This window comes from Perca fluviatilis, chromosome 11 (genome assembly GCF_010015445.1).
Source record: "Perca fluviatilis chromosome 11, GENO_Pfluv_1.0, whole genome shotgun sequence".
NCBI lineage: Eukaryota > Metazoa > Chordata > Actinopteri > Perciformes > Percidae > Perca > Perca fluviatilis.
This window is the reverse complement of record NC_053122.1, coordinates 23736032-23748979: the sequence shown is the minus strand read 5'-3', so window position 1 is coordinate 23748979 and position 12948 is coordinate 23736032. Positions and strand designations below refer to the sequence as shown.

The 12948-nt window shown below is 39.1% G+C and overlaps 1 protein-coding gene across 4 annotated transcripts in view; it reads left to right on the top strand.

Moving 5' to 3' along the window:
- The window catches only part of LOC120568659 (pre-B-cell leukemia transcription factor 1), a 49064-nt gene extending 37062 nt beyond the window's left edge, over nt 1-12002 (top strand). The window contains exons 3-10 of one of the 4 annotated variants that reach the window (XM_039816312.1): nt 390-634; nt 1064-1120; nt 2472-2662; nt 3003-3138; nt 4098-4257; nt 5132-5244; nt 6449-6538; nt 10098-12002. In XM_039816312.1, coding sequence (XP_039672246.1) covers nt 390-634; nt 1064-1120; nt 2472-2662; nt 3003-3138; nt 4098-4257; nt 5132-5244; nt 6449-6538; nt 10098-10190 — 1085 coding nt within the window. In that variant the 3' untranslated portion in view covers nt 10191-12002. The remainder of the gene's footprint in view (nt 1-389; nt 635-1063; nt 1121-2471; nt 2663-3002; nt 3139-4097; nt 4258-5131; nt 5245-6448; nt 6539-10097) is intronic. The other 3 variants (XM_039816313.1, XM_039816314.1, XM_039816315.1) reach the window with 3 other exon arrangements.
- The last annotated feature ends 946 nt before the right edge of the window (nt 12003-12948 follow it).

Here is a 12948-nt window from a genome sequence, read left to right as displayed (position 1 = left end):
AGATAGCATCTGACAAGATAATAAAGCCATCAGCCAGAAACTTACCATAGCCGGAGCATAAGGAGAGCAAAAAAAGATGAACTCTGGTGGAAGGCTGTGTTAATTTATAATTTTTTTTTTTTTAAATGAAATGATAGTGAGAATCAATGAAATTATAGTTTTATGGTCCTGCCTAGCTGCCTGCCTCTGTGAGGCTGCAGGGTTTTATGGCACAGACTTCAACTATTTAATCGATGGCCATATTTCAGAGAGTTCACTAGGTAGGCTGGAGTTAAGACTCTTTCTCAGTCCTAATTCTTTTACCTTGCTACTCTGTCATTTTGAACATCCATGTAAATAGGACTGTTTAGTGTTATTGTCTTTATGTCATCTTCTCCTGTCCTCCACAGTGCTCAGTATCCGTGGCGCCCAGGAGGAAGAGCCCCCAGATCCTCAGCTGATGCGACTGGACAACATGCTGCTGGCGGAGGGCGTGGCCGGGCCGGAAAAAGGTGGCGGGTCGGCAGCTGCTGCAGCCGCTGCAGCAGCCACTGGCGGCATCGGTGCTGACAACTCAGCAGAACACTCCGACTACCGTGCCAAGCTGTCTCAGATCCGACAAATTTACCACACAGAGCTGGAGAAATATGAACAGGTGGGCGGAAGAGTATTTTCTCAGCTGCTATTTTTCTGCTGTTATTTAGCTTCTTGTAACACATATTCATATTGTCATGTAAGTGTTTTATCAGTAAATACAACAGTGCATTGGTGGGATTCCCATGTGCCACACATTGAATGTGGATGTTAGACTTCATTCACCTGCTAAGCCTTAATTTAACCCCCCATAATAGGAATGAGCCAGGCACTGTTTAAAATGTTACGTTCCCTTCACAGTGCATACTTGGGGGAATCCCTTGTTGTACCTCAGTGTTTTGACTCCACCTTTTTCATTGTTTCATGACGATAAGTTCATATGAATGTTCTCTATTCTTCCAAAATCCTTCCACTACTCAGGTGGCAACTATAGGATGTGTTGTAATTTTAAATTTCTCTTTTCTGTTTAAATGTGCAACTACTGAAAAAGTTGGACATCGTCCCGACTGGTGGTGGATATGGACAGAGGCAAAACTTAAAAAAAAATGTCAGTGATTTTAATCTTTATAATATGTTACATTGTTGACGTGCAGAAATATGTGGCTTGACATAATTCAATTGCAAACATGTTTACTGTCTTCTTGATGGGGACAAAGGATGTAGTGGTGAAACATTGCACAGATTCACGCCACTTCCAGGGGGAATGTTCAATAGCTTTCCTGACCTCTCCCTGCAGAGACGAGCAAGCAAAAAGAACATTTTCTTTCCTGGGATAACAAAAATGAAATGCAATACAAATACTGAGGAATTGAGACTTTATCCTTTTATATGGACTTTACATGTTCTCCCTCAAGTTCCTGTGTTTCCTTATATAGTGAAAAAAAAAAACATTGAATACTCTAAATTGCCCAGACAAATTGCCTCAACATGTGAGTGAATACTGTGTTGTGTCCAAGTCTTTTTCCTTGTCCTTTGTCGAATGCATGCTGGAAAAAGCTGTGAACCTAAACAGGAATAAGTTGGTATAAATGATGGATGAGGTATTTTCCTGAGAAAACAAAGTTAAATGCTCTTGAAATCAGCTCTCACAGGCCAACTCATGACAAGCCAAGCTTTCAGAGATGTTATCTTCAGCAAGCAAGCAGCCATTATATCAGTCACACACCAGCTCTTTTCCAAAGACTGTAACATCTTGTCATTCCCTCGGAAGTCAAAGTGTCCTGGGTTTGTCATCTTCTCCGAGTAAGGCTAGTCATCGCTAACTGTCACAGTCAATACACACCTGAGCATTTTTGTGTCACCACGCTACGTACACCTCGCGCGAGTATGAGTGAGTAGTGTCTGCCGTGTGTGTGCAAGCAGAACGGTTGCTCGGTGCATCACTTTGACTGACGTAACCCTGGTGTTGACAAGCAACAGACACCTTGACTCTGAATGCAGTCATATCCAGTGACTGATTCAGACAGAGAGAGAACAAGGTAGACTGAAAGATGGAGTAAAAAGAGAGGGAGACAGTTTAAACCTCTTGAACGTTAACGGGACTGAAAGCCTGCTGTCATTTTAGATTTCTCTTCACTTGTCACATTTTCTCTTCCAGAGAAGAGAAGTCTTTTTAATATTCAGATCACTGCGAGTCTCGCTGCCTCCACCATATGACTCCACCGCTACATTTGTTTGCCGTAAAACATCACACTGTGTCTGCTGCTTTAATTTAGACTATTCTTATTACCTCTAACATTGCTGCTGTTATACTGTCAGAAGTGCTTCTGCAAGGCCAATGCCTACCAGTGAAGGTGCAGCCTCTCCAGAATCCAATTTCACCCTTTTGTTCTGTTTGAAGCTGTTGAGCCTCCATGATAGTTCTTCTTTTTATGAATCCTGTCTGTCTGTGCATCCAGGCGTGCAATGAGTTCACCACCCATGTGATGAACCTGCTGAGGGAGCAGTCTCGCACACGACCCATCTCGCCCAAAGAGATCGAGCGCATGGTCAGCATCATCCACCGCAAGTTCAGCTCCATCCAGATGCAGCTGAAACAGAGCACCTGCGAGGCCGTCATGATCCTGCGCTCACGCTTCCTCGATGCCAGGTCTGTGTGTGTCCATTTGGGCGACAAAATCTATCAAAACTTTCCTTTAGTTCTCATACTCCAAAGTGTTCTTTTTTTTTCTTTTTAAAGGTTTATGTATTTTTGTTGCCATTTGTCAGACGGATTCTGTTACCTGGATTTGTTTTGCTATGCCTTTGGTTCTTTTTTTTCGAAATGCGTTTTAACTAGCTTTTAATTATTAAAGTTTCAGCACTGTTCAGATAAACTAAACTATCCTGGTTTAAATTAAGGTGCAAATGAAGAATGATTATATTTGTAAAAAGTATTTTTCTTTATTTTTATAAATCTTTACTCTGTTTCCTTTTTGCCGGCTGTCCAGACGAAAGAGGAGGAACTTCAACAAACAGGCGACAGAGATCCTAAACGAGTACTTTTACTCCCACCTCAGTAACCCCTATCCCAGCGAGGAGGCCAAAGAAGAGCTGGCCAAGAAATGCAGCATCACAGTCTCACAGGTAACCAGATTAAACTAAGCAATCTACTTAGATTGTGAGGTCAATCGTTTGGTCAAACATAATCAAAATCAGTGGCACTCTGCACCCTCAAGCAAGGCCTTGCGAGATTTGAGATTTTACTTTTACTTACTTGGAGTCAGTTAGTAAAACACAAATCAACATTGCTATTGAGTTTTACAAGAAATGCAATCTTGACATTATTTTGGGTTATAATTACCTTTTGGGTTAACGATGCTGGGGTTATGGTCAGTTGATGCTAAGTGTTTTTAACAAAAGACAGGTGGATTGATACTAAATACAATGACTGAAGGAAATCACAACTTATAATCACTTGATACCAAACAGTTGTGTATGCTTTATGTGCCAACAATGGCCGACTTTTTTTGTGTATGGTATTTTGTAATTTATGAATGGTATTTTATGTGACTTTTTTGTGTGAACTTTTTCAATTCATCCTTGTTTTTGCATGTTCAGCTTGGGTTCTGTCCAAGCAGCAGTTTATGTTTGTGTGTATATATATATATATATATATATATATATATATATATATATATATATATATATATATATATATTGGTGGAAAACAGTACTATGAGAATAATATAGTAATATTTCCCCATATATCTGATCTTTATACTTTATTATTTAAAAAAACAATTTTCATGTTGGTGTTGTGTTTTGCATTTTAAAGGAGCCAGACTTACCAAGGCAATGATGATCAGCAATGTGTAGTGCAAGTCCAATTATGTCATAGCAGCCATGAGAGTTGGTGCTAAAAAGGTGGTGTGCTACTGGTACAGGAAACATAATCCATGCTTAGGTATTGAGTATTAATATTCAACACTGCAATTAATGTTACCAAATTGTATTCTTTTGACTTACATTGGTTTGTTTGCATAGATATCCGCTTACATGTGTTTTAACTCAGCGACTGCATCTTGTCATTGCTATTTTGTCAGGTATCAAACTGGTTTGGGAACAAGAGAATCCGATACAAGAAAAACATCGGCAAGTTCCAAGAAGAGGCCAACATGTACGCAGCACGGACCGCAGTCAGTGCAACCAGTGTGTCTGCTCACGGCAGCCAGGCAAACTCCCCATCAACTCCCAATTCAGCAGGTGAGCTCTACAGTTATACCCGAGCAGATACAGATAGATGCACAAGATAGAGCACAGTAATGTTCTCTTACCTGAGCCTCAACTCAAGAATTCAGTCTCTGGTGCTTTTCCATGCAGACTAACAGAAGGCCCCTCTTCTCCTTAACTAACCCAGTAATATAATGTGGCGTTCTTGCTCTTCTCATTCAATTTTTTCTCTTTCTTCTGTGCCTTTGCCGTCTGCCTCGCTCACTCATTTTCTCTCTCTGTTATTGACCTCTTGGTCTTGTGGACGTTAATTTATCCTGCCTCTTGTCCGGTTGACCCTGTGCATGCCATTAAGCTGCTCAGAGGGCAAGCGGAGTCTTTTGTCATATAGAGACTTCGCAACTGTATTGGATTAGGACCGGGTGTTGAAATCAAGTTACGCGATGGTCTCTTTACATCTGGGGAGCTGGGGTCCATTAAAGGACGAAGACGATTCTTTGGGTCTTCCTGCAAATCAATTATTACTTCCTTAATGAAACACTAGCATCATGGACATTTACCAACAATATAATCCATAAGGCTTGTTTTAACTGGACTTAAACAGTTTTATGATGATTATCTGTCTCATGGTTCTTGCTGGTTGATTTTTCCTTGTAAATTATGGTTCAGTGATATTTTAATTTGCACATACTGCATCTGTAGCGTGCATGTTTGTAGAAAAAGCCTTTTTCACGATGCCTGCTGCCCTCCCAAACTAACGCACTTAATGCACTTTTGCTTATGCATGATCCTTTTAACTCCTTTTTCTGTTCCTCTCTTCTTCCCTGTTACCTTTTACTCTCTCTTCTCTTTTCTTTGTCATACTCTCTTGTACTCTTTCTTCTTCTCTGCCTCTATGTATTCTCAGGTTCTGCTGGCTCTTTTAACATGTCAAACTCTGGAGACTTGTTCATGAGTGTGCAGTCCCTCAATGGGGACTCGTACCAAGGGGGGCAGGTTGGGGCCAACATACAATCCCAGGTAGGCGCCTCTCCGAGCTTAGAGACCGAAAGCTGACAAACTCTTGAGATTGCATATAAAATGTCCAGTCTGGAAGTGCAGATGCCCGCAGTAACCTGACCTACACAGTGAAACAAAGGTTACACTTAGCCAGAAGCTTTACGTTAATGTAGAAGCCATTGTCAACCCACAGTTGAGTAGACAACTGCAGACAGTTTTGGAAACGGTGCAACACTCATCAGCGCTCCTGACAAGAGTTCACATAGCCACTGGTGCACTTGAGCTCCCTGACCTTGCCCCAGTGGACAGTGATGACCAGCACAGTCTTCCTGAGTGTTACAACTCTCACCGTAGATTAAGGAATCACAACCCGTGGTGATATTCTCATTTGGTTACAGTGCTTTTGGCATCATTTCTCTATCCCTCCATCCCCCCTTTTCTATTCAGATCAGCTCTCCAAATGCTTTAGGTCGTTCATGAATATGCAAAACGGGCAGCCCTTATAAGAGCTAAAGAGGTCTTCATTGTTGGGCTTTTAATTATTGAAACTCATGTTCCTTTAAAAGGTTTTTTTGTTGAAAAATGTCAGAATAGCTTTGCCCTTAGGGCTGTACAATTAAAAGAAAGCAAAAAAGAGAAAGTACAACTTTGACCTGCTGAGGAGAGTAGTTTTATTTGTTGTGAAATCCATATGGCAGGTGTGTTTTCATGCATAACCTGACAGGCTGCTTTGCCAAAAGCTACAAATGGCGGTCTTCCCAAAAACACTTTATAACAAAAGAATGTAATATACACAGTAACACCATATTTTTATTGGCAGCCACGATTAGTAAGCATGTTTCAATGTGAAGATTAATCAGAGCATTTGTGTCATCAAAAAGCCTCTATGTCTGCATATACAGTGAGTAATAATGTCAGTAATGTGCAGCTACATATAGAAGAAAGTATTTTTAAAATCTGGTTTTGATGTATTATTTAACCACAACTACGAATGCATTAATAATTAGTTACTTCTTGACATTATTCTTGTTTTTTTCGTCCTTTTGCAACTTCTGTTATCAAGCTTGTAATAGCAGCCAAATCGTTCCGATTCGCTGTTTGTAACCTTTTTCTGTTTATGGTACCCTTTTACTATCAGACTGACCTTTTCTTGTGCATGGCTGTCTTTGTTATCCAGAGCTTTTGTCTGACCAGGCCTTTTGTCTGTGTGTCCCCGCTGTTCCAGGTGGATACCCTTCGCCATGTTATCAGCCAGACCGGAGGATACAGTGACAGCCTCGCAGCCAGCCAGATGTACAGTCCACAGGGCATCAACGTAAGACCTGTAAACAATCTCCTTATGTCCGTTTTCTTTGCTGTCTTGCTTTGCAGTTGCAGGATGTGTATCATATTGTGTAATTCTGTGTGTACACTGGGATGCCACTTAGCAGAGTTTGCCAGGGTTGGGCTGTTGTCCAGCCAGTTGCCCCCCTGCTCCAGTCGTGCCCTAGGTGGCAGGCAATGAGGCAGCTAGCAGGCTGAGTAGCTGGACACGCTCCTGGTCTGTCGGAGGATATTAGCGTTAGCGAGACACCTGCAGTTGACAGGAACAAGGACACAGGTGTCATCCTCCCTCCCAACGCTGCACTCACATTGGCACCATAGGACAAGTCATACCTCCCAAGACTGGCTTCACAAAAAAAAAAGTTCCCGGATGCTAATTCTTAAAATAACTCTTTATAGCTGACTATTAACTAGCCTGTCAAAGGCTAGGCCAGTTTTCTAGGTCCCCATGCTGGGCTGGGCAGGGCGGGACAGGCAACACTGGAGGCAGTGGGTTAGCATGAAGATCCATGGCGACAGGCTGCGCGGGGCTGAACAGAATCAATACGACAGTCACAGGGACAGAAAGAGCGGGGCTTTGGGCTAACAGTCCAAGCACATTGGTCAGATCATTCATCCACAGGAACAGCAGCACTGACAGCCAAGCCTGCAACACCCCTCGTGCTAAAATAAGAACATGAATAAGAACATGAATGCATCAAGCCAGTAACAACCTACATCAGACTCAATAGGTATTAAATACACAGCGTTAGTAACAGCAGATAAAATCTTCTTTCCATAAAAAGTGCTAATTAACTAATTAAACTAAATGTATTGAATTACCAACATTATGAAACTCTTGTGAATCTCTAGCCCCAGTATGTAACATTGGAGTCAAATACCAAGTGAACTTTAAAAAGTCTCGTCTTCATCTGTATGAAAAAATATTGCTCCATGAAAATTAATCCATAAAATATGCTTTTTCCTAATCCGAACAAAGATGGTAGCCAGATATTCTATATGTTCTTGCTCAGTTTGAACAAAATATGATCAACCAAAATGAAAAGGTTTATCAGTTATTTTGTGATTTATTGATGTTTCTTTTCCAATATTTTATATTTTCCATTCAAAATAGTGCCTTCACATTTTCTTTTTTTTTTATGTTTTACAAACCGATATGTCATTTTCAGCTACATATTAGAAAATACAGTTACAAAACTAAGGATAGCTACAACAACCGATGGTTTAACCAGACGTTTAACCAATCAATGAGCACAGGTTTCTAAGTAGTCCTGCTATAATAATCGGGACAAATGAATCAGAAATCAGCCACAACGAGGAATTAAAATATCATGTATTTAGAAGAAAAAACTTTGCATTTATTGTTATTAAAGCATTTGTGACAGTTTATTGTGAAAATGATTTCCGGCTGCATCATCCAGCCCAAGTAGAAATACCTATTTTAGAAGAAAAGAAAAACAATTATATTGGTGATGATGATAGAGGTCTCTTATAGTTATTTTATGATAAATGCACTTTAAACAAGAAATTGCAGTGTTTAAGTAAAGCGAGTGGATGAAGTGTTGGTGCTTGTATTTATTTAGCCCAGATGATATATTTCTTTCTCTAAGATCTACTGACTGAGTTTCCGTGGTTCACCTCTCCTTCTTTATCCTTGAACAGCAATTACACCCCTCAAATTGCTGGTGGGTGTTGTCTCTCTCAGAGACTGGAAACGTTTTTTTTTCTCATTCTTTCTTTTTTCCCCTCTTGTTTCTGAATAAGATGACAGACAGTCTTAACGCAAAATAACAGGGTTTGGAAATAAGAGGCTGCCAAAGCACGTCCCCAGCTCTCACTAATAGCATGGAAATTGCAATTAATGTCCTTAATGGTCTTTAGTCAACCTTTTATCATGATTTGAGAAGGCCTACATTTTAAAGAGCTCTTTTTTTATTGTGATGATTTATTCTTTTATCAACCATCTCAGGGGAAATTCTGAGATATATGAAAGGTCTGCATATTCTATGTTTCATCTCTTCTGTTTATCTCACATTATGTCAGCCGTTTTCAGGGGAAAATGAGGAAAGTGGCGCGATAATATTTTTAATGAAGAGTCTCTTAAAAACAGCGTTTGTCAGTTTTTTGTGCTGACTGTAAAGTAGCAGTTGGACAGAAATCACTGCTATTGAAGAAGCTTTGCAGCTTCCATATTGCATTTGAATGTAGGAGTTATGTAGTATTTTTATTACTTTAGGACCAAAATTACTGACTCAAAGCCCCTTCTATCTGAAATTGAAGCTGTTTTCTACATACAGAATTTTTTTTTTTTTAAAGCAATACGTGCTGCAACGCATGACCAGAGTGATGCAATATACACTGTTTCATTCATTTTAATATAAAGCTGTTATTCTGATATTCAATACCTATGTTATTCTCAAAAAATCCCATGGACCAGACCGGCATCACGTCATCAAGCCTCAACTGTTAAGTCCACTCTCCCTTTTGGGGGGAAAGAATCGCATAGAAAAGGGAGATAAACAGGAAAATGCCGAAACGCTGTTATTTAGCGGGTTGTGAAACAAACAAATAAATATCTAGATTTGAGGTAAATGTCTAAATTATGCTGGTGATAGTTACTACTGATGGATATCTAGCTTGAGTGGGAGGCGGCTGCAGTATAGTCATACAGTATAGCAGCATCAGACTGTCGTCTCCAACTAAATCTCAGCCTAGATCAAACAGTTGGTTATTTACAGACAGCACTTAGCCCAACGATACCTGGTGATCCAATCAAATATGTATAGGTGTCTGGGTTAGCAATATCCCGCCACTGTGTTGGGTCATTGCTCCACTTGGACAGTGGAAGACTCAAAGGGGCATGATCCCAATACTTTGTCTGTCCATTTAAAATGTAGCTACAGCCAGGAGATGGTATGGCTAGCTTAGCACAAAGATTAGATAAACATCTCCTGGCTCCAGCTCAATATTTATCATACATACTGTATATGAGAGTGGTATCAATCATCTCATCTAACGCTCAGCCAGAAAGTGCATTTTCCAAAATGTCAAACTATTCCTTCAATTAATTGAAAAGGCTGGTCATATTTTATAAATATATAGTGCATTTTTTTTTTTAAACACACAGTATTGTAATAAAACTGCTGGTCACTGTAGTTTTTAACAAACATTACTCAAACATAAGTTAATGGCACATTTGTTTTGCGGACTATTTTCAGTGGCGGATTCATACATATTTGGTGCTTTAGTGGGTATTTACAGCAGCTGGATGGTGTATGTGGGATGACTCCAAATAAACAACATTGTGACTCACCGATGTGTTTTTAATACTTTTTGGACAATGGACATCTATGGCACAGAGGAATATGATATATCAGGTCTACACAGGCAAGACTTGTTAGTAGGATCAAGTCGTTTTTGGGATTTGCTGCCAGCAAGAAAACTATAGAATAGTGCCAACCTTATCCTCAAAGACACTTCTATGCCAATTTTGTATCATACAGTATAATGTGTTACTGTGAAGTTAACTATGGCCTGTCTTATCTACACAGACAAATGGTGGCTGGCAAGATGCTCCGACTCCTTCGTCAGTGACATCGCCCACAGAAGGACCCGGAAGCGTTCATTCGGATACTTCCAACTGAATATGTCCATCTCTACACCTCATCTACAAAAAACATGGACTGACCTTGCTATTCACAGTATTAAACAAAGGAATTCACTGCCCCACAGTTTGGAGAGGTACTGTGAAATCCTAACCAGAAAAAAAAGTAATATTTCCTCTGCTTATAACGTTGGACATTTGGGATACAAACAAAAGGTTTCACAATAAAAATCAAAACAATACCACAATCAATGAAGACGTTTGTACAGATTTCACATTATATTCAGAGGGCTGGGGTTGCTTATTTACTCGTAATGTTTTCACTCATAATGATGAAATGATATTATAAAAGTAAATAAATCAAATCATTGGTTTTACCTGAAAATACTTCATTCTACCTCTCAGCCACTAAAAAAAATTAAAAAATATGTCCGTGACCATTATTTGTTTTGTAAAAATGAAACTTGTCTTTGCAAGCAAGAGGCACATCTTCTTACTTACATTTTGTTGTCTCTCACCTATTCTATGGTACGCCATTTAGACTTAAATATTGCTCAGTTGTTTACAATGTGTGCTTGATAAAAGTATGTTCATCTTCCCCTCTGTCTCCGACGAGTCAAAACAGAGTTCTGTCAGGAGATTTAGGTAACCCTGTGAAGTATGTTATCTGTAAAACAATAAATAAATACTTGTCATCAAATCGGACAAACTTGACATCATTCATTAAGATGGAGGATACATAAAAACTAATTCGTTTTTGGTTTTGGTGCTGCAGCATACTGGTAGAGTGACAGACACATAATTGCAATGAGAAAAACAGGGATTTTGCTCTATGCTGGACAAGGAGAAAAACTTTTTAATTTACTTGAATCTTTTGTGATATTTCTTATTGTTTACCACCACTTCTACAGAAGAAAAGTTTCTGACAATGCTAAAATGCTGATGTAACCAAAACAAAACAGTGTGTATTCATGGAGTCCGTTATAATATATTATTTATCAAATATACACAGCATTATGTCTTTTTCGTCTCATTTAAATCTCCGTCTTCTGTCATTTAGCTCTGGTGCTACAATCAACTGAATAACACTGTCCCATTGAAAGAAATACGAGAAGAAATATCACTTTCAACGGAAGAGAAAGTTTGTCAAGAGCGTCTGTAACTGAGTTTGTTTTTCAATACATGAACCACAATCCACTTAAACAGGAAGTCATTATGTTAATAGAGTTTTACAGTGGATCCTTGCTCCTGAAACTACAGCACAGGTCCAGAAATGCTTCAGCATGGAGCCACTGATCATCGCCATGAAAGAAGCATCTGGATGCAGCTGAACTGCTGCTCAGTTCTAATGAGGACACTTTGACGTAAAGATTATGTTATGTTCTTCATTTTAATGAATGGTGTCCACTTATGGGCGTTTATCTACATACGAAGCATTCAAGTCAATATATTACTCTGTTGGTACTGCTTTAGTATCCCTAGAACTGACACCAAAACAAATATAGACATTTGAATTCATGCTTGTCTCAGATTTTTTTCTCCAGTTTCATACATTTATGAACATTGTAAATGTTACCCATTAAGCACTAAAGAAGTCATTATGTCAAATAATGTGTTTTCTGAGCAGTCTAACCTTGTTTATAGACACTTTTTATGTTGTGTGGCCTATTTGTTTTTTTGTATTTTGTTATTTTTTTATGGTATGCTTAATGTAGGCTAATGCTTTTTTTTTTGCTTTCCTACTCTAGTGAATTAGCTCATGAACTTTCAACATGTGTTTATGTGCACCATTGTGCTTGACTTGCTTTGTTGGAAAGGGTTTTCAACACATTAAAAATGATATGTAATACAGCGAGATTTTACATCAGCATTTTTTGTTATTGTGGAGTTTACAAGAGAGCAAAGACTCATTATTCATTATGCTCAGCAATACACAGAGACATTAGACGGCAATCACAGTCACTGGAATAACTGAAATTCACCCAAGGTTAGTGACTGCCAGTAGACTTCAACTCTTCTGCTTGTTCCCTGCCTTCTATTATGGCTATGCACTCAGACAAACACATGCACACTAAACCAAAAAGTTGATGTAACAGTGGAGAGACATAGGTGTCTCTGACAGCTACAGAAAGAAAGTCAGTGTTTGTCAGGAGCCCTATTCAAAACCCTGTTTTCTACATTTTGAATATTTTTTATAAAGCAATACATGCAGCAATGTGCAGTATAACCATAGTGATGCTATATATCATGTCTTATACAATGTAATTAAAGGATAAGGCTGGTGATATTCTATATTTATGGTATTGTCAACAAAGACAAAAATGAAAAATGTCTGGTTACAAATACATAGTTGCATTTTTTCTAACTCATTTTCTAAAACAGCTGATCTCTGTAGATTTGAGCAAATACCAATATGTCACCCAGTGCAGCAGTGTGGGTCATCAAAGAATGAAATAATAAAAAAAGATATATATATATAATATATAATAAATATATTTAGGTCATCTTACACTCAGTTTTTGTCATCACACATATCCAAAATCTGAAGGAGAAGAACGGTCACGTCCTTGAGAGATCCTCCCTTCAAAAACTACAAACAACACCACTGACACTATCTGGCTGGACAGTTGCATGTCTGACAGAATTACTTTCATAGCAACTGAATATTCATAATTGGCTCAACAACAGGGGCGAGGGTATGAGGGAGCAGTTGGTTGTAAAGTCTGCGAACGGTCACAGGCCTTGACTGCTGAGTGAGTGTGAAATGCCAAAGCCAGACTGCACCCCTGCGCCTGGAG